The sequence below is a fragment of the Cryptosporidium ryanae genome (assembly GCF_009792415.1).
Source record: "Cryptosporidium ryanae isolate 45019 chromosome Unknown contig_29, whole genome shotgun sequence".
NCBI classification, from domain to species: Eukaryota; Apicomplexa; class Conoidasida; order Eucoccidiorida; family Cryptosporidiidae; genus Cryptosporidium; species Cryptosporidium ryanae.
This window is the reverse complement of record NW_027125576.1, coordinates 100079-124517: the sequence shown is the minus strand read 5'-3', so window position 1 is coordinate 124517 and position 24439 is coordinate 100079. Positions and strand designations below refer to the sequence as shown.

The 24439-nt window shown below is 30.2% G+C and overlaps 11 protein-coding genes across 11 annotated transcripts; 5 read left to right on the top strand and 6 right to left on the bottom strand.

The window, feature by feature from the left end:
- Nucleotides 1-169: 169 nt before the first annotated feature.
- Nucleotides 170-697, bottom strand: FG386_001920 (uncharacterized protein; the record flags this gene model as incomplete). The annotated part of the gene is made up of 1 exon (XM_067341313.1): nt 170-697. The coding sequence occupies one exon, from the start codon at nt 695-697 to the stop codon at nt 170-172; it is 528 nt and encodes a 175-aa protein (XP_067195556.1).
- Nucleotides 698-1199: 502 nt separating this feature from the next.
- On the top strand, nt 1200-1643 carry FG386_001918 (caltractin; the record flags this gene model as incomplete). The annotated part of the gene is made up of 1 exon (XM_067341311.1): nt 1200-1643. One exon carries the CDS (start codon nt 1200-1202, stop codon nt 1641-1643), a length of 444 nt encoding a protein of 147 aa, XP_067195554.1.
- Nucleotides 1644-1839: 196 nt separating this feature from the next.
- FG386_001917 (uncharacterized protein) lies at nt 1840-4509 on the bottom strand (the record flags this gene model as incomplete). Its single annotated transcript, XM_067341310.1, has 1 exon — nt 1840-4509. One exon carries the CDS (start codon nt 4507-4509, stop codon nt 1840-1842), a length of 2670 nt encoding a protein of 889 aa, XP_067195553.1.
- An 804-nt stretch (nt 4510-5313) lies between these two features.
- Nucleotides 5314-8226, bottom strand: FG386_001916 (uncharacterized protein; the record flags this gene model as incomplete). The annotated part of the gene is made up of 1 exon (XM_067341309.1): nt 5314-8226. One exon carries the CDS (start codon nt 8224-8226, stop codon nt 5314-5316), a length of 2913 nt encoding a protein of 970 aa, XP_067195552.1.
- Nucleotides 8227-9153: 927 nt separating this feature from the next.
- FG386_001915 (uncharacterized protein) lies at nt 9154-10182 on the top strand (the record flags this gene model as incomplete). The annotated part of the gene is made up of 1 exon (XM_067341308.1): nt 9154-10182. One exon carries the CDS (start codon nt 9154-9156, stop codon nt 10180-10182), a length of 1029 nt encoding a protein of 342 aa, XP_067195551.1.
- A 453-nt stretch (nt 10183-10635) lies between these two features.
- Nucleotides 10636-13017, top strand: FG386_001914 (cleavage and polyadenylation specifity factor protein; the record flags this gene model as incomplete). The annotated part of the gene is made up of 1 exon (XM_067341307.1): nt 10636-13017. The coding sequence occupies one exon, from the start codon at nt 10636-10638 to the stop codon at nt 13015-13017; it is 2382 nt and encodes a 793-aa protein (XP_067195550.1).
- Nucleotides 13018-13143: 126 nt separating this feature from the next.
- Nucleotides 13144-14136, bottom strand: FG386_001913 (DNAj-like protein; the record flags this gene model as incomplete). Its single annotated transcript, XM_067341306.1, has 1 exon — nt 13144-14136. The coding sequence occupies one exon, from the start codon at nt 14134-14136 to the stop codon at nt 13144-13146; it is 993 nt and encodes a 330-aa protein (XP_067195549.1).
- Nucleotides 14137-14978: 842 nt separating this feature from the next.
- FG386_001912 (ribosomal protein L5A) lies at nt 14979-15920 on the bottom strand (the record flags this gene model as incomplete). Its single annotated transcript, XM_067341305.1, has 1 exon — nt 14979-15920. The coding sequence occupies one exon, from the start codon at nt 15918-15920 to the stop codon at nt 14979-14981; it is 942 nt and encodes a 313-aa protein (XP_067195548.1).
- An 894-nt stretch (nt 15921-16814) lies between these two features.
- FG386_001911 (60S ribosomal protein L7A) lies at nt 16815-17603 on the top strand (the record flags this gene model as incomplete). Its single annotated transcript, XM_067341304.1, has 1 exon — nt 16815-17603. One exon carries the CDS (start codon nt 16815-16817, stop codon nt 17601-17603), a length of 789 nt encoding a protein of 262 aa, XP_067195547.1.
- An 825-nt stretch (nt 17604-18428) lies between these two features.
- On the top strand, nt 18429-21429 carry FG386_001910 (Low complexity coiled coil protein; the record flags this gene model as incomplete). The annotated part of the gene is made up of 2 exons (XM_067341303.1): nt 18429-21375; nt 21422-21429. 2 exons carry the CDS (start codon nt 18429-18431, stop codon nt 21427-21429), a joined length of 2955 nt encoding a protein of 984 aa, XP_067195546.1.
- A 73-nt stretch (nt 21430-21502) lies between these two features.
- FG386_001909 (secreted protein with long stretch of threonines mucin) lies at nt 21503-23944 on the bottom strand (the record flags this gene model as incomplete). Its single annotated transcript, XM_067341302.1, has 1 exon — nt 21503-23944. One exon carries the CDS (start codon nt 23942-23944, stop codon nt 21503-21505), a length of 2442 nt encoding a protein of 813 aa, XP_067195545.1.
- Nucleotides 23945-24439: the final 495 nt, after the last annotated feature.

The following is a 24439-nucleotide window of genomic DNA, read 5'->3' as shown; positions in this document are numbered from 1 at the left end:
TCAATAAACAGACATCCGTTTATAATAGACAACTTTATTTACGATACAAACAAGTACAAGAGTATCACAACGTGTTTTAAAATTACAAGTTAAGTATTTTAAGTGTGGGATATGGAGTATATATACATGTTTCTAATAACCGCGATTGAAGTTTAAACTTCGTATAAATCTACTTGAGAAAGTTACAATTATTTATTATTTTTCTGCGGAGCAGTATACTTAATTGATGGAGATACAAATTCATATTATCTACAATTCTTATGATGTCAGCATTTATGATTAATTTGTAATTTGATTCTTCTTTCAAATTTTCAAATTCATTCTCGTTGGTTTTTTTAGTTAGTTTTCCAACAACCTCGACTATTTTACCTTTTTCCAGTGCAACCAGTAATTTAGATCCGCTATATTTTCTGAAAAAAGTATTTATTAGAATTACAAGGGAAAAAGAACTAATCAAAGAAACGTACCCTAAAGATACATTCACACTCTTCAGTTCATAGTGTAAAACCATTTCTTCGCTAACTAAATCTACTTCACTTACTATACCTGCAACCCTAACCTTCCTATTAATTAGCTGTTTATTTTCTTCTATCTCATTTATAAGCACAGTTCTCGAGGACTCATCGTCATACAATGGATCAAAGTTACCAATACCGTCACACTCTTCCTTTTCCACCCCACATGTAAATACACTCATAAATTCGTATATACATAGGCTTCCAAGTAAAATATTATATTGTTAATTTTAATTTATTTACTACCGAATAAAGGCACTCGTTTTAGCAGAAAAAATGATTACCGCCAGAAACACAACATGTTCCCGCCACATTAAATGCCATTCAATAGTGTGCAGTTTAGAAGACATGCTGGAACGTTTAACTAATAAGAATTTTTGAGATTTAATAATAAAAAACAGTCAGGAATAGAAGTGAGTGTGAGTAGGGAAAGAAAATATTATAAACACGAGAGTTTATAAATAAATATAGACAGAAAAGGGTTAATAAGTAAGCAGAGGTGAGTTAATTAGATGTATGAACGAAAATAAAGTGGAAGAATGGTGAATTTGTACGCATAAGTAAGCAATTATTGGTTTCTTATTACTTAATAGCCTTCTTTCGTTTTATTAGTTCAAGTTAAGAAAACAGACTGATTTGCTTTTGTTGTGTATTTGTAGATAAATATTATTAATAGATATAAAAATGGACAGCTCTGAAGTAAGAGAATTAAGGGATGTATTTGACTTATTAGATGGTAAGTCGGGATTGGATATTGGCTTTTTAAGGGCAGCAGCGACTTGTATGGACATTCCACTGGACAACAATGTAATTGGAAGACTAAATTCGCTTACACAGGAATGTGGTGGAAAATTAGATTTTGCAGGTTTCGTTAGTTTAGTTAACAGTGGTAATGAAATTAAAAGATTTACAATTGAAGATGCCGTAAACATATTTAGTTGTATTGATCAAGACAAGACTGGGACAATTGATTTGAAAGATCTCAGTGCTTGTTCTACAAGACTTGGTTTGTCAATGTCGGAGGAGGAACTTAAAGCAATGCTAGAAAATCTTGACAGTGATGGCGACAATGCAATCTCTCCTGATGATCTTCTAAGTGCATTGCACCGTTATTCTGAGAGCTATTAATACACATTAAGCTTATTCTATTCACTTAATTGTTATTTATTTTTGTTTTCCCCTTTTAAATGCCTACTAAGGAATCACTAATTGCATATACTTGATATTTTCTTGATAGACTGTAAATCCTAATCAATATTTAAAAAAAGCTAAAGAAAAAAAGTGAGAAGGAAAAGATGAATGATTATAAACTAGCGTGCCGAAACTAAGAAAATTTTTCTGTATTACTACTGTTAATATTACTATTGGTAATGCTTATATTGTTACTTTCAGATCGAATAGGTTTTATTGGTGTTTTTAATCTAGGTGTTGTCAATTCTTTTAATGCTTTGTCTAAATTTTCACTTTCAGACTCATCTAGTGTATATAAATAATCATCTGTGTGGTTATAGTGTATTTGTTGGGTGTTAAATTTACCTTCATTATTATCATTTAAGTTATCCATTGCTCTAGATTTAGAATTAATAACATTTATATCTGAATTAGCGCTTCTATTATTTGGTGGTGTAAAAATAGATGACAATGTATTATTCTGGTTCTTTTTAATTAAATCGCCGCAATCACTACTATATTTAAGTACCCTTCCTGCTGAACTGTTTCTTATATTTTTACTTTCATTATTATTTTCTTTTGATTGATGATTCGCGTTTTCCATAGACCATGTATATGAACGCCTTGGATAATTATTTACAGTCTTTGAATATTTTCTTGAAATAGAATTATTATCAAAAACGTCATGCTCTTTTATTGTATGTTTTTGTCTACTATCAATGAAACTCCTTGATGTACTATTCGAAGTTGACAGTCTTCTAGATGCAGATACAGAAGCTATTGATTGCGGTAAGCTGTTGTTTAGTGTATAATGGGTTCCATAATAACAGGTTAAATTTTTATTGCTATTTTGAAGATGGGAATCGTTGTATAGAGAAATATTACGATAACTCAATATATTACCAGATTCATTTATAGATATTTGCTTTTTAAGTGAAGATATAATGTTTTGATTTATCTCAATTTGTTTTTCTGCCTCTATTAATATTTTTCTTAATCTTTCATTTTCACTTATCAATTGTTCCTGGCGACTATTAGAGTCTTCTAACAACTGTTCATAATCCCTTAGTTTTTCAATAATATTTTTATTATTAGTCTCAACTTCTTGATAGTTCCTTTTTAAATTATTATAATTGATCATTTGTTGTTTATATTTACTGTCAACATTATTTAATGAATTTTGCAGACTTGTAATTATGTGATTGCCTTTGTCAATTTCTTTACACGCGTCATCTAGTGCATTGTCAAGTTCATTTATCTCTTTTTGCTTTACATCTATATCATTTTTAATGTTATTATTAACATCTACAATATTATTATATTTAACCTTTAAATCGTTTAATTCTGTTTCTAATTCGATTTTTAAATTGAGCAGTACATCGTAAGAACTTTTGTTGTCATCTAATTTAGTTTTTAATTCAGATATGATCTTCTGATCGTCATCTATTAGTTTTTCAAGATCTAGTTTTGTTTTATTTATATTATTAAATATATTTCCTAAATCGTTAAACTGTTTCTTTAGTTCACTTATTTTATTCTCATTATTTACTCTCTCTATATTCCATTGTTCCAAATCACTTTTATATTTACTCTCATAATTATACTTGAGTTGACTATAATCTAATTCATATTTGTCTACTAGTCTTTTTATATCCATTTCGTATTTCTCTGACAATTCTTTCTCATTTTTAACCGATATATAACTTGATTTTTTTAGTTTATCATCAATTTCGATTAAATCATTTTTCAATTTGTTTATCTCATATTCATTGTTATGCATTATTATTTGCTGTTTTCTAGACAACTCATAATAATAGTTGAGGTGATTTAAAATATAATTTCTAAATAATAATTCGTTAGCCGTCTCAAAATTTAGTGATAAATGTACAATTTCCTTATAGTGATTTAACTCAACAAAATGCAACACACATGAATCTATATTATTGATTCCTAATCCGGTGTTTGTATCGCACCCTCCCAATACATCTGAATTATTTATATTCAAAATTATTTTCAGTGAATTACCATTATTAATATTAAAGTTGTCACTGTTATATACTCTTTTATTGTCAAATATTAATTCTTGTCTATTTAACCCCGGGAAAACTTTTGTTTCGTTGCCTATTATACCTGTGTTCAAAGATGTATCCTTTGAATTATCTGTTATTTGAATGTCGTAGTTATTCTTAGACCTGTTTAATAGATCTACTAACATCTCAGGAAACTCTTGAAAATCTACCAGTAATCTTTGCTCAGATTTTAAATACAAAAAATCATTACCGTCAGTTAAATTACAATTAAGTAAAAATGAAAAATCATTGGGTTTTGTCATTTCAATAAATATCCTGCTATTGTTTTTCAATAAAGTGTTTGAACTAAAATAACTTTTCTTTTTAACTATCTTAAAATTAAAAAAATTTAGATTTATATGTGAAGTATCCAACAAACCAAAGTTAGATTTTACATGACTCTTAAGTGGCCCTAAATTGTTATTGTTAACTCCAAAATCACAATTTTTTACTGCATTAGAAGGCAATGTTGATCTTATTCCACATGTCGTATCACCGTTTGTTCCATTATTACGTTTAACGTCAAACTGTTCATATTCACGAGAATTAGGAGTTGATGGTCCCGTACTCAAATTTGATGATGATATTGTATTATATTTAACGTATATTGGAACATCTAGTATTTGTAGTATGTTCTCTGTATCGTTATCAGTTAAATATGCTCCGTTAATATTCATATTTTTTACTTGATCACCAAATAAACAATTTCCAGGTTTTCCATGAAACTCATTGTTAAATACTCTTTTAATATTCATAATTAACTAACATATTCCATTTAATTTGTTTTTAACATTAAATTAAAGCAATATTCCTGTCTTTTTTATTTTACAACTATTATAAAAGAAACTAATATAATTTAAAAGTTGTATTCACTAGTATTTGAATACTAGCACCTCACATAAATTCCATAACGGTGATTTTCTTTCTGAAAAACCCTTCAAAACCTTATAAATTATCAACTAAAAGTTTTGTTAACCTTTCTTAGAATATAAAGACTTAAGTATGTGTTATTTGCAGCTCGCACTTATCTTAATTTTAAAGAAAAATAATGGAAAATAACCAAGCTAGATATTGTAGAAAAAAAGAAAACTAGCCCTTTTTCACTTTAATTCAAGCAACCTTTATATTATTGTTTCATTTAACTCAACAATTTGCAATTACTTTATTCAGAATATTTCAGTTTTATTTATATGTACAAGTATTTTATAAGAAAAAACGTTGTTACCGCCCTTCTGTACATTATGTGGGGATGGCATGCAAAGTTTAATAAATTATGAGTGCACCTTTTCTCCCCTAAAAAGATAAATTTTATGTGGATGCATGCATACCGGTATAAATTTGACTGAAAGAACAATTAAATGTTCGAATGCTGCAAATGTCAACAACAGCTAGTACCTTTATAAAGGAATCATTCAAATAAATAAGAAAGTTTTAAATGTAAAAGATAATACAATTTAAGTAAAGTATTAATAAATTGACAAAGGATAGAATGATAAGTTGCAGAATACATAGAACATCAGTATAAAACTAAGCCTTGAAAATAAAAATAAATAAAATATCTATTGATTAAAGTTTGTATTAATATTCTTTTTTTGCTCAAGTTCAGACTGTATTTTTTTTTGTATACTTTCTTCAGCTTTAATAGCGGCAGCACGCTTCGGTCGTGAGTTAAATATACCATTTTCAAATCCGAAATTAAGTTGGTTTACAGAACCATTGAAATCAGTTTTTTCGACCTCATTACTGGTTTTACACTTCTTTGATACAGGATAAGATGAATTTATATCGTTAAAAGAAAATCGCTCATAGTAACTTGAAGTCACAGAATGATCTACATTATGATTTGATTCATCAGAGGATAAATTGATGTGTTGCTCACCATTAGAAGCATAAGAATGCTCAACATATGAAGGCATGCAGATATTGTAACCTTCCTTTTTGGCATTTTCATCATTACTTGAATTATCGTCATTATCAAAAAAATCATCCTCCCATTCTTGTGGATTTGGCATTAAATTGGGAGAAGTCCACTGAAGAGTTCTTATATGAGCAGCAACAGATTTAGCTAACGGTGACAAATTGAGGCATTTAGTGTTATATCCACCTTCGAGAACGGAAACTATCCTTCCATTGCAACACAAATTTGCTATGCTAATTAACTGTTGTGTAAACCATGAATAATCATTTTCAGTAAAAGACGTAAATCCTTTTCCAACAGAATCAATAACATGGCCATCAAATCCGGCAGATATAAATATAATGTCAGGTCTAAATTGGAGAAGTTTTGGCAATAAATATCTTCTTATTTTATATCTAAAAAGTTTGGATGTGGTTCTTTCAGGCAAACCAATATTAACAATGGTTGGCTTTGTTACATATTCATCTTGTCCAGTACCTGGATAAAAAATACCATCGTAAGCATGTACGCTTGAAAAAAACACATTATCGGCATCTTCTTCGTCTCTCCATATTTTATAATAAGAAATATCTTGTTCTATATTTACATTTACACCTGGAAATGGGCTTAATGTAGATCTTATTTTCCTATTATTTGGACATACATTTCTTACAATTTGTTCCGTACCATTACCATGGTGTACATCAAAATCAATAATGGCAATTTTAGATATACCATGTCCACCATACATATATCTACAATAAGCAGCACCTATTGCAATATTATTTAACAAACAAAACCCTTGGGAACCGGAAGGATTGCCTTCATCTGTACCAACATTTTGAGCAGCTCCCCAGGTACCTAAATGATGCCCAGGAGGTCTAATAGCACAAAATGCATTGCGATTTTCACCCCTACAAACAGAATCAATTGCATTTAAAACTGAACCACTTGCATACAAAGCAGCTTTCCATGATTCAGGTGTTAATTGAGTGTCGTCATCAATAGACCCCGTAAAAAATGGCCTTTGCTCCCATACAAGACGACTTTCTTCAACTTTATGTTGAAGCAACCTTATATATGCCCAATCGTGAACTCTAAGCACGTCAGAAAGGAGAGCAGGTCTTGTTGTTTCTGTCCATTGTAAAAGTGAAAATTCATTGCTTCTCAATATTCCTACACTTGGTTTAACAAGTACTTCTAAACGTGTTGGATTTTCAGGTATTTTGTTAATTAATTTTGAACGTCTTATCGGGAGATCCATTGGCTCGGGAAGCATAATATGGTTAAAACAATACTTGTGTGTAAATACTCTTGTTGAAGCAAGACCTACACTGGGGCCATCTGCAATGTAACTTTCATTTGTACTTTGAGAACAACTTTCATTAGTGGCAATTTCAACCGCAATTGCAAATATTCTTGAAAATTCAGTCCCCAGGCCCAATTTCTGTGCATGAAAAGAAAGCAAATCATATTCACTTTCAGATATAGGATGTTGTTGATACTCTGTATCTGTTAAGAGAGTGTGTAAACATCTCCATGCAGATTTGTCAATGCAATATTTAATTAAACTAGCAGTAGAAGTTGATTCTTTTAGTGGGTCTGAACCACCACTAGATAATACAACGGAAAGTGTAGATGGATCCCTACTTGAAATGGCATGATGTACTGGTTGCTCACCACTTAGATCTGACAATGTCACAATTGCTCCATGTTCAATTAATAAAGAAACAATCCTAGGATCACCAAAACTACAAGCCAAATGAAGGCAAGTTAAACCCAATTGGTCTGTGGAATTAATGTCAAATTTCGAAATATATGGGGAAATAGTTTCGCTTGATGAGTATTGAAGAATTAAATTTAAACAGTCAATACAATCTTGGTATTTTTCTGGAAAGACAGCTTTGGATAGTACAAGATGTGATATTGGAACTCCTGAACAAGGAATAGTTAAGTCCAGTGGTACGCTACATTTTTTTTTCATTTGATCTTCATAGTCATCGTCCTTATCGTCACTGCAGATATTATCATTACTGGATAAAGGTATGTTAATATTGCCATCTGAATTGTTAATATTTTCAGTAAATTTACTACTACTAGTTAATTTCTTTGTTGGGCTACTCAATAATATTTCAAGAATATCTGGATAAGCATTTAAAAGAGCTATATGTAGAGCAGTGCAACCAGACGCATCTTTTTCGTTAATTGAGCACCTAAAGGGGCTAAAAATAAATTCTTTGAGTGTTTTAGTATCCCTAGAATGAACAATTTTTTGAAACATTCCAGGTTTTGGAATAAAATTAAATTGCAGAACACTATCTAATTGTTTATTTTGATCAATACCAGAATATTGGATATCATTATTTGGTTTTGACTCAGTAAAAACATTGTTATTAGAAACAAAGTCATTGCTAGTGCTTATATTGTTATTATCGTCAAATTGAGCATTATCAATGGGATAAATATTATCAATTAATATATTATTTTGGGAAACTTGGTTGAGATAATTAACATTTTGAAAAGAATCATTTTGAATATTGCAATCATTAGGTTCTGGATTATGGTTATCGTCCATAATTAATTAGTTTGGCATAAACAAGGCCAACCACCTTCTACCAGAAAAGAGAAAAAAACCAGAGATTAAATTAAACTGTACCTTGATTTATTTTACAACCTTTTATTAAATTAAATTTAAAGAGGGAATAAAAAGTAATATTTACCTATAAATCTATAATATGATTATTTTTAAAGGAGAAAAAAAGATTCCAAACTATATATACTATTTATTTTATTAAGAAAAAACCAAATAAATGAATATATATATTTAAATAATCTAACCAATTGCCAATGACTTTTTATATTTCTTTTCCCTATTTTGAGATCGAAATACAATTGTTAATCTTTGGAATTAAGTTAGTGGAACTAATATACATGGGAATATATGAATGTCTTATATCAAATGGATATTTATGTATATATCTGATCCTTTTCAATATTAATAAAGCTCCTTCAAATAATAAATATTAATACTTATTTTTATTAATATTACTTATAATTTAACATAAAGTGCTGTTAAATTACATAATATGAAAAGGTAAAATAATTTCATAAAAATAGTTTTTTGGTCTAATCATTACTATTTGTTAATTATTTAATAATAACTGACATATTATTTAATTAATCATTTAAGACAAAACGTAATTATCTCTGAATATACAAACAACAAATTTCTTTCAGGTACCCATGTTAAAATGGACGCTTCGCTTGGCGGGAATATATGGATTAATATAAATAAAAAAAACTAGGGACATGTTTATTTATATTAGTATTAATTAATATATAATATATCTTATAATTGACCGAAATAAGTTTAAAGTAAATATTTACTTTTTAGTGATTATAGTTGATGTGGGGTTATTAAATAATTGATTAGATGTGAGAGTATCAAGCAAAACAATATTTAGAAAAGTTTTATTGAAAGAGAAAATATTAAAGTTGTTCAATGGATTTTGAAAGTGGTGTAACACAGGTAATATGCTCATATAAAACAAAAGATGAGGTTGTACACAAGTACAAAATAGGTGATTTGGTATATTCTTTGTGGAAAGGTCAATTATGGAAGGCGGTGATATTAGATGTATCAATTAAAATACATCCAAATGGTTGGCATCCAATATATTACGTGGGTTATACGAATAATCAGAAGAAAAAAAATTCGAATAGATACAATTTTAATAGAAGCTATAATGAATGGAAGTCTGAGTCACTTATATTTGATATAAATGAAAAAACAAAGAAAAAAAGTGTTGAAATACAGAAAACACTTAAAAGCGTAATTAAAAATGACCAATCATTATTTGAGAAATTAATATATAAATTAAATAATAAACAGGAATATAGTACAGCTATACTAAGATATAATCACATTGAAAATTTATGGTTTGATTATACAAATACAATATATAGTATATTGCTAGAAGATAATAAAGAAATATCAAGTGGTAAAGTAGTGATGCTACCTAAAGAACCAACTGTGAAGCGAATATTAAATGGTTACATAGACAAATTGAAAGAAGACATTCTCAAGGAGTCGCGACAAAATAAAGACACGACATCAAATAATAATACTGCTATTCAAGTACAAGAAAAAGTTGTCTGCATATTAATTAAGTTGTTCAATAGCATATTAAATAAAAGATTGTTGTATCATATTGAAACTTATCAAATGAATTATTTTGACAAATATATAAGAAAGGAGTATTCAGAAATATATGGAATTGAACATCTATTAAGATTATTTATAAAAATACCAAAACTTATTGGTAACATTTCTTTTGGAGACTACAATATCTCTTATATTGACAAATGCAGTAGCAACAGTGAAAAAGAAGCAATTGATTATATGGTTGTAAAATCTTTAAGGGACGATATAATTTCGACAATAGATCAAATTATCAGATATATAGATACCAATATTAACATATTCTCCCTTGGAAAATATAAAAGAGTTAATATAAATATTGATGAGTAATAAACAATAATTTACTTGAGATTAAATTGAAAAGAGAAGCACTTATTTTTATTTATAAAGAAAAGACTTCATATATTGTTTATTGATACCAAATGTGGGGTATTTTACATTTATATATATTTGGCGCGTCTCGTCTCGATATATTACTATATGTTCGCGCTCTAACATTGACATTTTCTTTTTGTTTTGACATTGATTAAAGTAACTGGATGGATAGATGAATGACATGTTTATTTATTTTTATAATTTTAGGTCAAAAGTCGAAAGTTAATTTGAATACTATTTCTCTTTTTGATATAGAAGGAAAGGTATACATTGAAACTACACAACAAAACAACGAAGGGTTATTTATTACATGAGTTTTAATCTTTTTTTAATTAATGGGAAATGCTAATTAGATAAATGAAAGTGAATTTTAAGTGAAGAGATACTAAATATAAAGAAGGAGAAAAGATGAATTATAATGAAATAGTATTAGATTCTGAAACAAAAGAGCAGTCTATAGATTTTGGAGGTGAGACATTGCATATACAGGTATTAGGTGCAGGATGTGAAGTAGGGAGATCATGTGTAGTTGTATCATTCAAGGGTCGTTCTGTAATGTTTGACTGTGGGATACATCCGGCATTTTCGGGAATAGGTTCCTTACCGGTATTTGATGCAGTCGACGTAAGTACAATAGATCTGTGTCTAATTACACATTTTCATTTGGATCATTCTGGAGCAACTCCTTACTTTGTGAGTTTGACAGATTTTAACGGGAAAGTATTTATGACTGAACCAACAAAGGCAATATGCAAATTGGTATGGCAAGACTATGCGAGAGTAAATCGTTTTTCGGTGTCTGGTTCAATAGAATCCGAAGAAGGACCTTCATCGAATATAAATTTGTATTCTGAGAAGGATATTGAAAAGGCACTAAATATGACAGAAATAATAGATTTTAGGCAGCAGTTTGAACTAGACGGAATAAGATTTTCATGTTACGGTGCAGGACATGTATTAGGAGCATGCATGTTTTTGGTAGAAATAGGAGGCGTTAGAATACTATATACTGGTGACTATAGCAGAGAAGATGATCGTCATGTTCCAAGAGCAGAAATACCGCCAATAGATGTGCATGTATTAATATGCGAATCAACATACGGTACCAGAATACACGAACCACGCTTAGATAGAGAAAAAAGATTTATAGGAGGTGTACAATCAATAATAACAAGAAAAGGCAAATGTTTGCTGCCTGTTTTTGCAGTGGGAAGAGCACAAGAGTTATTGTTGATACTAGAGGAGCATTGGGAGAAAACACCTTCTATACAAAATGTGCCTATTATATATGCATCACCTATGTCTATAAAATGTATGCGAGTGTTTGAAACTTATATAAATCAGTGTGGAGATTATATAAGAAGACAAGCGGATATGGGTATAAATCCGTTTCAATTTAACTACATAAGGACGGTAAATTCACTAAATGAGATTAAAGATCTTATTTATAACCCAGGTCCATGTGTTGTTATGGCTGCACCTGGAATGTTACAGAATGGTACTTCTAGAGACTTATTTGAAATATGGGCACCAGACAAAAGAAACGGAATAATATTAACAGGTTACGCTGTTAGAGGTACGCCAGCATATGAATTAAGAAAAGAACCAGAAATGATACAATTGGATGATAGAATAGTGCCTTTAAGGGCGAAATTCGATCAAATATCTTTTTCAGCACACTCGGACTTTGCCCAAACACAAGAATTTATAAATAGTTTAAAAGTGCCAAATGTTATTCTTGTTCATGGTGAAAGAGGTGAATGTAAGAAATTAAAGGATAAACTTAAGGAATTATCCCCTTCATTAGCTGTATTTGCACCAGAAATATTACAGAAAGTAGCCTTGACATTTCCAATACAAGAAAATGTAAACGTTTTTGGAAGTATAAATGATGAATTAAATGAATTGTCAGAAAATGCACTAATAAAAAGAAAGAGGAAAAAGAAAAAGAACAAATTAAAAGTTGAAAATGAATGTATCAAAGAAGAGAACGCGATAGACTCTATAAAAAAGCCTAAACATAAAGTAATTATAGATGACTCTATACTGGTAATGCGTCCATTCGATTCAAGTGTATTGGTTAAACATGATGAAATATCGCAACTAATAGATGTAAAAAAGTCTTATATTGAACAGACCGTCAGAATACCACTTCCAAAAGATATTAAATCCACAGAATTGTTATTAAATCTTAAGAATGAAATAGGAAAATCATTTGAAGATGTTAATTATAATAACGAATGTTTATATGTATATAACAACGAGATAGTACTTTATGTAATTGAGGAGTTTGAATTGGATAATAATAATGATAGAAAAAGTGGAAGCAAAGAGAAAGAACCAAGTTATGAATTAATTATAGAATGGTGTTCCTCTCTATTGTCAGATATGATTGTGGATACACTTTCATTTGTAATATTGGATTTTATTTCTTGTATAAATAATAAGCAAAATAACACTCTGCTTGAGGATGATTTATACAATACCTTTAGATCATGTTTAGAAAATAATTTTGGATTATGTGAAAATGGTATACATCCGGAGATTTACAAATTAATTAAGGAAAAAAACATTACAATTGAAAATGAAAGTCACATTAAAAATCCGCATAATGAATTCTACTTTACAATAAACAATTTCCAAGGTATAATAGACAATAATATTATAGTTAATATATTGTACAAAGAAAGGTTAGTATTAACGGTACCAGATAATAAAAATGTTAAAGAAATAATAAGCAACTTAATAAGTAATATTGAAGATTCTGCATTACCTATACAATTTTTATAAACTTGATTTATAATGAGTAGTGTAGTATTAAATCAATTAATTTTTAATTTATATGTGATGAATTTAAATAAATTATAGTTTAACTAATTTTGTAATTTTAGTTTAAAAATTTGTGGTATTTATACACTAATAATCATAGGAGTTGAACAGTTTTGAATTGTTTTGTTTGTAGCATCTCCATCCCATTGCTCTTTCTTCAAAAGACTCACTCCACTTTTTCCTCTTCAAATATTTTTCTTTCTCTTCTTCTAGTTTTTTTCTATTCAATTCCTGTTCAAACCTTTGGTTAGCAATAAGACATTTCTCGCTGTACTCTTTTTTTTCCTGCAAATCTTTAAGTAACTTTTCACTCATTTCTAAAACCTTGGTATTAAACTCTTTTTTACTTAAGTTGTTCACCGAGTTCTTTTTAAGTTCCTTTTTAACTAATTCTTGTGCCCTTTTCCACACACTCTTGTATTTCGCTTTATTTTCCGCCTTTTGTAGTTCTTGATATGCCTTGTTTAGTATATCAAAAGCCTCGTTTGCCTTATCGTGTTTTGTCTTATCTGGATGAATTAAAAGTGACAATTTTCTGTATTTTTTGTTTATTAATAATTCATCTGAATTTATAGGTACATTTAGTACATCATATGAGTTTGTAAATGTTCTTGATGTAATACGATGTATCTCCTCTTCTGAAGTTCCTACAGCCAAGAAGTCCTCATACTCGTCTTTTCCATCATTACTACTTATTTTGTCAATTGAATCAGTTATTGCCTGTTCTAACTTTCCTTCTAATATTAACTTTGATATTCTTGCTTTTTTGTTCTTTTGTTTCCTATTTATATCCTGTCTTATTTTCCTGTTATCACTGCTTTCTAAGTTATTATTAATATCACTATAGATTATTTCATTCATAAACATTCTAAACTCTTCATCCTTCAAACTGTCATCTCCTTTTTTTTCATTTAAATCTAGCTTGTCATCACTATTATTCTCTTCAACGCAAATGCCACTTTCTCCAATAATATGGCTTTCATTCTTTTTATTTAAGTTATTGTTACTGAAAGAGTGAGAAGTAGAAGATGAAGTAATGTTAAAGCCTTTGTCCTCATAATTTTCACTTACTTTACTCATTATTGCACTTACGAGATAAAATTAATTAACTACACAAACAAAAGTGACAACGGAAGTAGATTATAACGGTAAATTAAACAAAACCACCGTATAGTATATTCAATTTAAAATACAGTTGTTTGTTTCATCTGTCTTTTTAAAGTTAATATTTTCAATAATTGAATATATATTAAAACTCAACTCCATAAATTCACTGTATTTTAATAAAGTGAGTTCTATCTCATGTTTATTTCCCTTAAATACTTGTTTATACTTAAATTAAGTCGCTTTTAATTGAATTATTTAATGAACAAATAAATAATTTATTATTTTCATTTATTCCACTTAAATAATAATAAAGTGGCGAAATATTTATTATATACCGGTATTAAATATTTATAGGCACGTTAAAAGGCGGGTATAGCATGTACATGCAATTTTTTGCATTGGTCTATATATGTGGATAAGAAAGTCATGCTAGGGTAACAGCTGAGATGCACAGAATTTGATTAGACTATTGCTGGCACATCCTCAAATCACAATTACTCCAGTTAATATCACTGGATGACGACAAATTCGCCACTTCGGTTCACCTCTTCTAAATCCAGTTGTCCGAATACAATATATCACATTAAATTTCAAAAGTGCTTATAAAAAAGAAGACAACTATAGAGAAATACAGAGATAGAGGACAGGAAATATTGATAGTTAATATTGTTTGTATCTATTATATTTTATTGTATTGTACCGCATTTAGTGCGTTATAAACCCAGAACTGAATGGTACTAGGTCTCCTCTTCAGTGAAGTGTGATAATAATGATAATAATAATAATAAATACTTATCCTAGGTAGAAATTACAGATTATTCATCATCTTGCTCAGCCGCCATTTGAGCAACGAGTTGAATCTTCTTTTGGACTCTCTCTTTTCTCTGTTCACATGTTAATTTAACATGTCTAACATATTGAGATTTATCGGTTTTAATAATATTTCCAACACGAGTTCTATTTACATTTCTCTTTGGTTTTTCTTTGCGTGTTGGATCTGCATGAATTGCCTTGACTGCATTCTTGTACATATCTGCTAATTTATCAGCAGTAATACCTGCCTTGATGTATTGTGAAAAGTGGCTCTTATATTTCTCCGGATCATCGGCCTGCATCTCACTCATGTAGTTTGAAATATGCTTGCCGAGGATGCGATCCTTCAAGGCCTCAGCATCAAATGAATCTTCAGCTCCATTCTCGCCCTTTGTAAATCCGGGGAATCTATTAGGGGAATGTGGTATATAGATTCCACCATCTGTAGCTCCTTTCATCGCAGCAAAAACGCGATTACCGCATGTTGTTCTTGTGAGTCCTACATCAAGAATGCATTTAAAAGGTCTTCTCTCATCCGCCTCTTCCTCCACATGGTAGTCATCACCTGTAATCTCACCTACACCTGTAAATATTTTGTCCATATCTAATTGCTTCAATACACGTCTTGCACATAATAAACCCGTGCAATATGCTGCAGAAAAGTTTGCTAGTCCAACTGAAATTCCATATCTAGGCAACTCCGTTGAGTCTGCAGAACATATTACCCTATCTCCTTCTATTGTAGCTATTATTATTTGGCAAATCACTCTTTTGTTAGTCATTCTAACTACAAAACGATATTTTGGTGAATTATATTTTGTTTTGTCCTGGGATATCATTGCACGACGAGCTTGATAATCTGTTTTACCTTCACGTCTTCTACGTGGTTTAACCTGGTATCGGCTGTAGTAAGCCTTATTTTTCAAAACCTTAACGAAAGCCATGTTTTATTCTATTTAAGTAAAAATAAGATAGTTTGTTAAAACACAAGACAAAAAAACCTCCAAGTAATATTTCGGAACGGAAATAAGTTCCCTAAATATTTATTTGAATTGATTTCTTAAAATTTTATTCTCAGCCCAAAGTTAACTTTTTTTGCTTTGACATTTATTTGTTTTACTTTAGTTTGACTTTTTAAATTTAATTAAGTTATTTATTAGTGAAAACTAATGAAATATTAATATTATAAATTAATTCTGTTTAACAAACATTTCTTGTTTTAATTATAAATTAGAAACTCACGTTTCCCGCCTAAAAGTTAATGTAAATTACAAAAATAAATTGTCTCCAAGTGTAAATATGACTAACAGCAGTATTTAATAATAGTTTTCATACATGAAAATAATAATTAACAATATATAATTTCATTTGAGACACATTTATGTATGGACGTAATTAAATAGAGACGAGACTAATAGTATTCATATATTTATTTGAATTTTACTTTGCTATATGTATGTTTATAGCACTATGACCGTCTCAGTTATAAATGTAAACGTAGTGACTTAACATTAAAACGTATTTAGTTAGAGTAAAGTAAAATTTGTCGTCTTTATTTAAAGGCAATAATAACAGTCAATAATAATATTAATACAACAGGCGGCGTGTTAAAAATCTGAATATTAATTTAGGTACAAATTTAAGCAGGCATTAATAGAGGAAACAAACCTAGTAAAGGGAGAATTTTTAGAGAAAATTCACAAGGGAATTTATTTTCTTTTGGATTTGGAGAATACTTTTATTTTTAAGATTGCAAAAAAAAACTATTCTTCGGTAAGATTAAGACTATATAATAAAGCCTACGCGAACTTAATAATAGCAGAGAGAATATACGTAAAATGGCTCCAACAAACAAGTCATCACAAGGCAAAAAGAACAGCAGTTCATCAAATAAACAAAAGGTTGGCCACCCTCTTTTTGAGAAAACACCAAGAAATTTTAGATTAGGTGGTGACATTCGTCCAAAGGCAGACCTTACTAGATATGTACGCTATCCGCGATACATATTACTTCAGCGTCAAAAGAGTACATTAATGAGGCGTTTGAAGGTTCCACCAGTTTTGAATCAATTCACATGTACACTAGACAAGAATCAGGCTTCTCAATTACTTCGTCTTATGGGGAGGTACAAGCCGGAAACCCGTATCGAAAAAAAGGCAAGACTTTTAGAAGAGGCTAAGAAGGCAGCAAAAGGTGAATCAACAGAAACAAAAAAACCATTATTTCTTAAGTATGGTGTTAATCACGTAACTGACTTGGTTGAAATGAAAAAGGCGAAGCTGGTTGTTATTGCATCAGACGTAGACCCAATTGAAATAGTGTGTTTCCTTCCAGCTTTATGTAGAAGAAAGGATGTTGCTTTTTGCATCATTGGTGGGAAAGCAAGACTGGGTAAACTCATTGGTAAAAAAACTGCAGCAGTAGTCGCCATTGAAGGTGTTAGGAAGGAAGATCAAGCCGAATTCGATCTCTTATGCAATAATTTTAGAGCTCAATATAACGATAATATTGAATTAAGAAGAAAGTGGGGTGGTGGAATTATGGGTGTTAAGGCACAACATATCATAAGAAGAAGAGAGAGAATACTAGCTATAGAACAAGCTAAAAAGGTTGGTCTTATCTCGTAACTCGTCTAATATCATTAACAACAAATAACTTGATTTGTCACTTGCTTTTTATAATATTAAAGTTGCGTGATTTCATTTAGTTATTGATTCGACTACAAGAAGGAAACTTAAGTGAACGAGGGCAAATAATAGAGACCGCGAAGTAGGTGGTGTGTAGTTACACCGACTATCTTTCTTCTTAACAGATAGGATAACTTAAATATAAAAGTCTTATTTTGGTAGGCCTCTAAAATAATATTTTTCGTTTCAACATTTCCCGTATATCACACATTTTCACATCACTCCGCTCTACCTTGTAATTCTAAAGTATATGTATCTTTTTAGTTTTAGCCGTGCGCATTTGACATTCTGTTGCGCAAGTAGTGGTGATTTTTGCTGGTGAAATCCTGTCGAATAACCTTTTGACATTTTTTGCATTCTCTATACAACAAATACTGCAACCAACTTAGCTAAATTACGTGTGGCGGTATCTTGAATCTAGTGGCTTTGCCTCCAATTGTGTGGCGGCAAACGCATGTATTTTTTTTAATTAGGGTTTTATTGTACTTTTATTTAGTTAAATTCCGAGTTTAAACTCATTAAATAAGTAAGTTTCACTTGAAAAGCTATAAATCGGAAGTTTAAGGACACCACTTAAGTACTTGAAATACATGCTTACCTGCAGGTGTTTCATTCACACCTAGAAAGAGAATTGAATGACTATATGAACAGGGCCTATTAATCTTCGTCTAAGTGGAAGAAGATATCGGAATATACAAAGTTAAATGTTTATAATTTACCATAAATCATCCGATAAGTGATTGTTAGATAGTAAAAACTGCAACAATGTCTTTAAACGGCGAAACCAATTCAGAATCGTTGACCAGTAATGAGAGTAGTGCTGTCAACGATGAAATGAAGAAACTACTGTTGAGAATAAAAGAACTGGAAAAGGAGAACGAGGTTCTAAGAACAAAAAGTGTTAACTGTGCGGAAAAGGAGGAAACTGGGGATGATATAAATAGTGCACTGAACGAATACGCAAATGATATAGATGGGACAATAAATTACAGTTTGCAGATACTGAACAACAAAGACGAGGAAATAAAAAGACTGAATGATAAAATGGCAGAAAATAGTGTAAAATGGAAGAACTACGTGAAGTTACTGGCAGAACAGCTAGGCAAAAAAAATGCAATTATAGATCAAATTAAGATAGAATTGAATAAATTATTTGAAAAAACCAAAAATCAGGAACTAATAAATAAAGAAAACAACATAAAACTAGTGTCTTATGAGGAGCTCATACAAGTTGATCAGCAATTAATTAAACAAAACAAGCAACTTGAAAGTGAATTAAGAAACAAAATAGAGAAACTCGACACTGAAAATAGAAAATATGTAAATGCAATAAAATCAGTAAATGAGAGCAGCAAAAAGAGATGTGAAGAGTATAAGAAAAAAATAGACAAACAGGAACAAGTTATAAATAATTTATTATCAATAGTGGACAATTTTAGGGGAAGGTATTTGTACAATAATATTGGAAGACAAAAAGGCATTATAAATCAAATTAACAAGAATAGCAAACTGTATAACCCTGACTGCAGTAATACGGAAGATTTAGAAAAAATGAACCCATTGGAATACGAATTTGGAATTGTATGGAAATCTTCTCAAGAAAAAATAACAGAGAGAAAGTGCGAGTTGTTTGAGGTAATTTTAAACCTGGGTGAAAAAAAAAACAATGACAAGTATATTAATGATGAGAATCTTTATTTAAGTGACTTAGTCACTAATTTGGATAGTAACGACAACAGTGATAGTGACAATAGCAGAAATATTCCAATGAGTGAATTAATATTAATTTACTCAAACTTTGTGAACAGAATAATGGGATTGTATGAGATATTTTGTAAATGCAATTTGTTAATTCAATATTTTCAATTTAAAGCTTTAAGGTACCTTCAAATAGACCAAGTTAACAAATTTATGTTAAATGGCGAATTTACGGGAATTATCCACTGGATTTGCAACATAGTAGTGGAGGTATCTAGATTAATAATTTCAGCTGGTGAAATTATAATGAGAATTAGAATGTGTTCAGCTGATAATGACGTTGCACTGTCAACGAAATTTCCTTGTTTGAATAAAGTTAACAGTGTTTTATTGTGGATAAACAACATTTTTCAAAACGCAATGAATGACTGTTTAAATCAAAGCAACAACTATGAGGTAATTAAAGAATTTAATGAGGAGTTAGTTGAATTTTTAAAATCAAGTAAAAGGGACCGAGTTTTACCATTATGTTGTATAGATGCAGTACTGAATATTAATATTTCGCTATCTATAACTTCGAGTATATATGTAAAACAAGTAGACTGTGAAAAATACAGTAATATATACAAAAAATCCTTAAGCATATCAGATAAGTTCTATTCGAAATGTGGAAGCTTATCTTTAAACGGAATTCACTACCCAATTGATTTCAGATTATATTCATGGGATGGTTTATATTGGAACAATATTTATGGTCAAACTGAGAGCACGCCATTTAATAATTTATTTAAGGAAATGCTGGACTCTCAAACACATATTTACGACCACATTAATAAAAATAACAATAACAGTAGTGACAGCAGCGTAGTTAGTAGCATAGAGATATTGCTAAGTGGTGTTCAGGAGCTGGAGTCAAATATAGACAAGCTCATAAATCCTATGTATACGATGGATAAAGACAGTGAGATGGTCAACTGTGTTGACCGCAGAACTACTCTGAGTGAGCCAAACATCCTTCCAGAACTTTTGATTTCAAAAAATCTACAGCAAAAATTATTCTTACAGCTGGATGACCAGTTAACAGAAGGAGAAGACAAGCAGGAAAAAAAAGGAATAGATGAAAATGATAATTCCACTAGAGACGATAGGAATCAGGCTCCCTTTTTGAGCAATACAAATGCTGAAAGTCCAAAAAGAGTCAGAATGGAGAATACAGTCAAGTTATTGAACGATAGGATAAAGGCACTGGAGAGGGAGTTAACAAGCAAAGACGTGCTTTACTCTTCATTTGGAGCAATGAATGTAGAATTTAAGAAGCTGCAGGACTACAAACAAACATTAATGCATAAAGTAAAGGAGCAAGAGACGGATATAAAATTAAAGAAAGACCTAATAAATAATAATGAAACGACTATAAAACAACTGAGACATGAGGCAGAGTTATTAAAACAGAATATTGAAAACTTGAGCAATTTGCCTAAAATAAAAGCATATAGTGAGCTTGATGTGTTAGAACCAGTATATTTAAGAAGAATGGTTAGAATAATGAACAATAGATTATATGAATTAGAAATGAGCAGGTGGAGCGAAATGATAATTAAAGAGAACCCCAATTTTCTACTGAAGAATAACTTTAATAAGAAATTTATACTATCTCAAATTGTTTATAATTCTCGAGGTGAGAATGATGGTAGGTTAAATAACATAATTAAAAGGATTTTTAAAAATAATAGTGAAGATGATTCGAATTACGTCGAGTTGCTACACATAGTAAATGAATATAGAGAATTGAAAAAACAAGTTTTACTGCACAAGTGTTCAATACCAATATATAACAATAATAATCTAAAATTTAAGCAAGAATGGCAGGAGTATATAAAGCGAGAGTCAGATCTTAAGTATAAACTATACATCATGAACAAGACTTTGCAAGAATTACTGTCGGATTTGAGGATAGATTTCAATGGAAATATTGAGAACAGCGGCGATTGCATAAACAAGAGAAACAAAATAGGTAAACTAAAAATAAAACTCCCGTATTCAGACTCAATTACATCCAGGTATTTAAAAGACAATAACATAAATTCGCTGGAAATAAACACTAATGAATGGAACAACATTGTAAAGTCAATAATCAAATATTAATCTTCGTTTTCCGACGAGGAGGACTCCATGTTGAGTTCAAAGTTATCATTCTCAATATTAAATCTAGAGTCATTAGTTTTTTGTTCGTTTTTGTTTGAATTGTCGTAAAAATCACTATTTTTGTCTTCTTGATTTTTTTCGTCACACTCAACTTGTTTTATGTCCATAATGACATCTTTGACCTCATCCTTAAGTTGGCTGTGTGTATTCTCCTCGGATTTATAGTCAACTAAGGAGTCTTCGTCTCTATTTAATGACTCAATTGGAATGTTTCTGTCCAAAAGAAAGTCAAGCTGAAATTCTTCATTTTCGTCTGTATCCATAAAAACAACACTCTCATCCTCAATAAATGATTTTTTTAAATTGCGTCTTTTAATTAGGTCATTGCCACTATCATCATCATATTGCTTTAGACAATATAGCTTGTTACTTACAAACGAAAAAATGTCGAAAAACCTCTCGTCAATAAAGTTACCATTAAATATAAACTGTAAGTGTTTGATAATATTGTATATTCTTTCTAGTAAGGTTGAATTCATATCAATTTTTGTGTCGCTGTAATACAACATAATGACATTAATAATACAATAAGACAGTTCAATCAGCATATTATTCTTTTTGTTTGATTTAGCCGAATAGTCACCTACATTGTTGAAGTCAGATAATTTGGAATATACCTGGCAATTATTGACTACTATATTGTAAAGTAAATTAATCGATAATAGGTGACAACTAGTCATAAGCTTTTGGATATTTTGAACTCGATTAATTTCTCTAGCTATTCTTGTATTTCTAAATTCTAGTATAACGAGCACCGAAAGTTCGTATACATTCATTGACTTCAGCAATAATTCATTTATCTTTTTTGAAATTAATCCGGTATTGTAGTGATGTGAGTTATTGCAAAAAATACTATTGTTCTTAATATAAATTTCACTATCATTAACTAGTGACAATACATACTCTTGCACCTTTAATATTTCGGTAAATAACTTCTCATAAAACCTTAATATACCAATGCATGATTTAAGAGTTAAAAACACTTCATAGTTGCATTCCTTAAATGAGTTATGAAATATAGGTACTCCCATTAGTATAAAAATAACACTTGAATAGTAATTGCTAAAAAAAGCATGACACCTTTCTCTTTCAGCAGAGTCTTTTATTATATTAGAGGGATTGCATTCAAGTGAAAAAATATTCAATATGTAGTTCTGTATTAGTGGCGAGTAGATTGTTATACCAGTAATACTTGTACACTCCAATACATTGAATAGCATTTCGTTGCCTATGTCGATTAAGTCTGTAATGTAATTCAGCTTATTAACAAATTCGAGGTTATTATCGGAATTTGTGACTCCTATAAAAGATTTTATTTGATTTTCATTCCCGTCCCTTACTGTTATTATTATGTTTAATAACTCCAACAAGTCTATTAATTCGTATTTACCACAACCAGTAGACAAATTCTCCAAATAGTAACTTAACAAGCAGTTTACTAACTCCAAAGTATACGATCTAAGCTTAGTTAATAGTTCTAATATCTGAGGTATTATTGCTGTTCCTACTAACATTTTATTGTTAGATGTTGACATATTTTTAGTGTCACTCACGTTTTTATGATGCTTGCATATGTTTCCATGAGTGTAAACGCCAGAGTACTTAATTAACGCACAAATTAACTTTAAGTCTTTTATTGTTCTTTTTTTAAGTTCAATCAGTTCGTTTGTCTCTTTATTGCTGCTGCAGTTATTTAGTTCTAAAGTTAGTTTATATTCTTTTAAATACTGTTTACTACTTATATCGAAATCGCCAACAATCCTATTCATTAATTCCAAACTAGCTTGTGTCAGTCCATATTTTTGATCATTGTTTTGTATTTCATCTAGATTCTTGTTTGTATTGCCTTCTTTGAGCCATGTTGTCACACACAAAAGCAATTTAGAGTTATTTACTACAAATTTGTCCTCTGATTGCATATAACACCAAAATAAGTAACTTGAGAGCAAACCTTGTAGTACCCTAATTGAGTTGAAGTCGTTCAAAATCCTTATTAATAATGATAGTCCTTCAATCATTTCCCTTTGAACCATACAGTCTATTGGTAACCAATTTGCGCCTCTTAGTAATCTTCTTGCTATTCTAATAACCTTTGCCATTGTTTGGCTACTAACGACTTTTTCAGATTTTATTTGTCTCATACTTGCTATAAAACCTACTCTAATAAGCATTGAACGTTCTTTACACGATATACTTATTTCCCCTTTTTTATCACAGCAACATAGTTTCTGAGATCTATTTTCCTCACTCTCGCCAAAAAGAATGTCAGAATATCGGCATACTATTGTTGCGCTATACTCTAAGTCCTTTTCATTTCTTTCATCCTTTAGTACTGTCCCCAACTTTTCTATCTGTTCACTATTCAATACAAATGCCATATTATTATTTGTGTTCCCTTACTACTGATATGCTTAATAAGGATTAAAATCGGGATTAAAGCATATCAGAAAATAACTTTTAGAACTGCTCTAACCAAAATAAAATACGTGATTTATAGGGTATCCTGTTTTCACTATTTATTTTCTCATCTAGTCTTTTTTTACATTATCTTTTAATTTATCTGTGATAATTAATTAAAAAAAGATGGCGCCACTTTATTCAGGTCTTAACTTGTAAAGAGTCGTAACTTTAGTTTTGTTTTGCGATTTTAACTCGAAATAGGTACTAGTTAATACCATTATTCCTAGGCTCGCGGCTGAACTAACTTTGTTTACCTAATATCATACAATATCAATGTGTACGGTTACTGACATAAATGTAACCGACGCATCCCTGCTGGTGTCACTGTGATTTGCTTCAATTTGCATTTGTGTAAAATTTCTACAATGAAAAGTAGAGTCTGAACCGCGACTTTATCACTTTACAGTTAAACA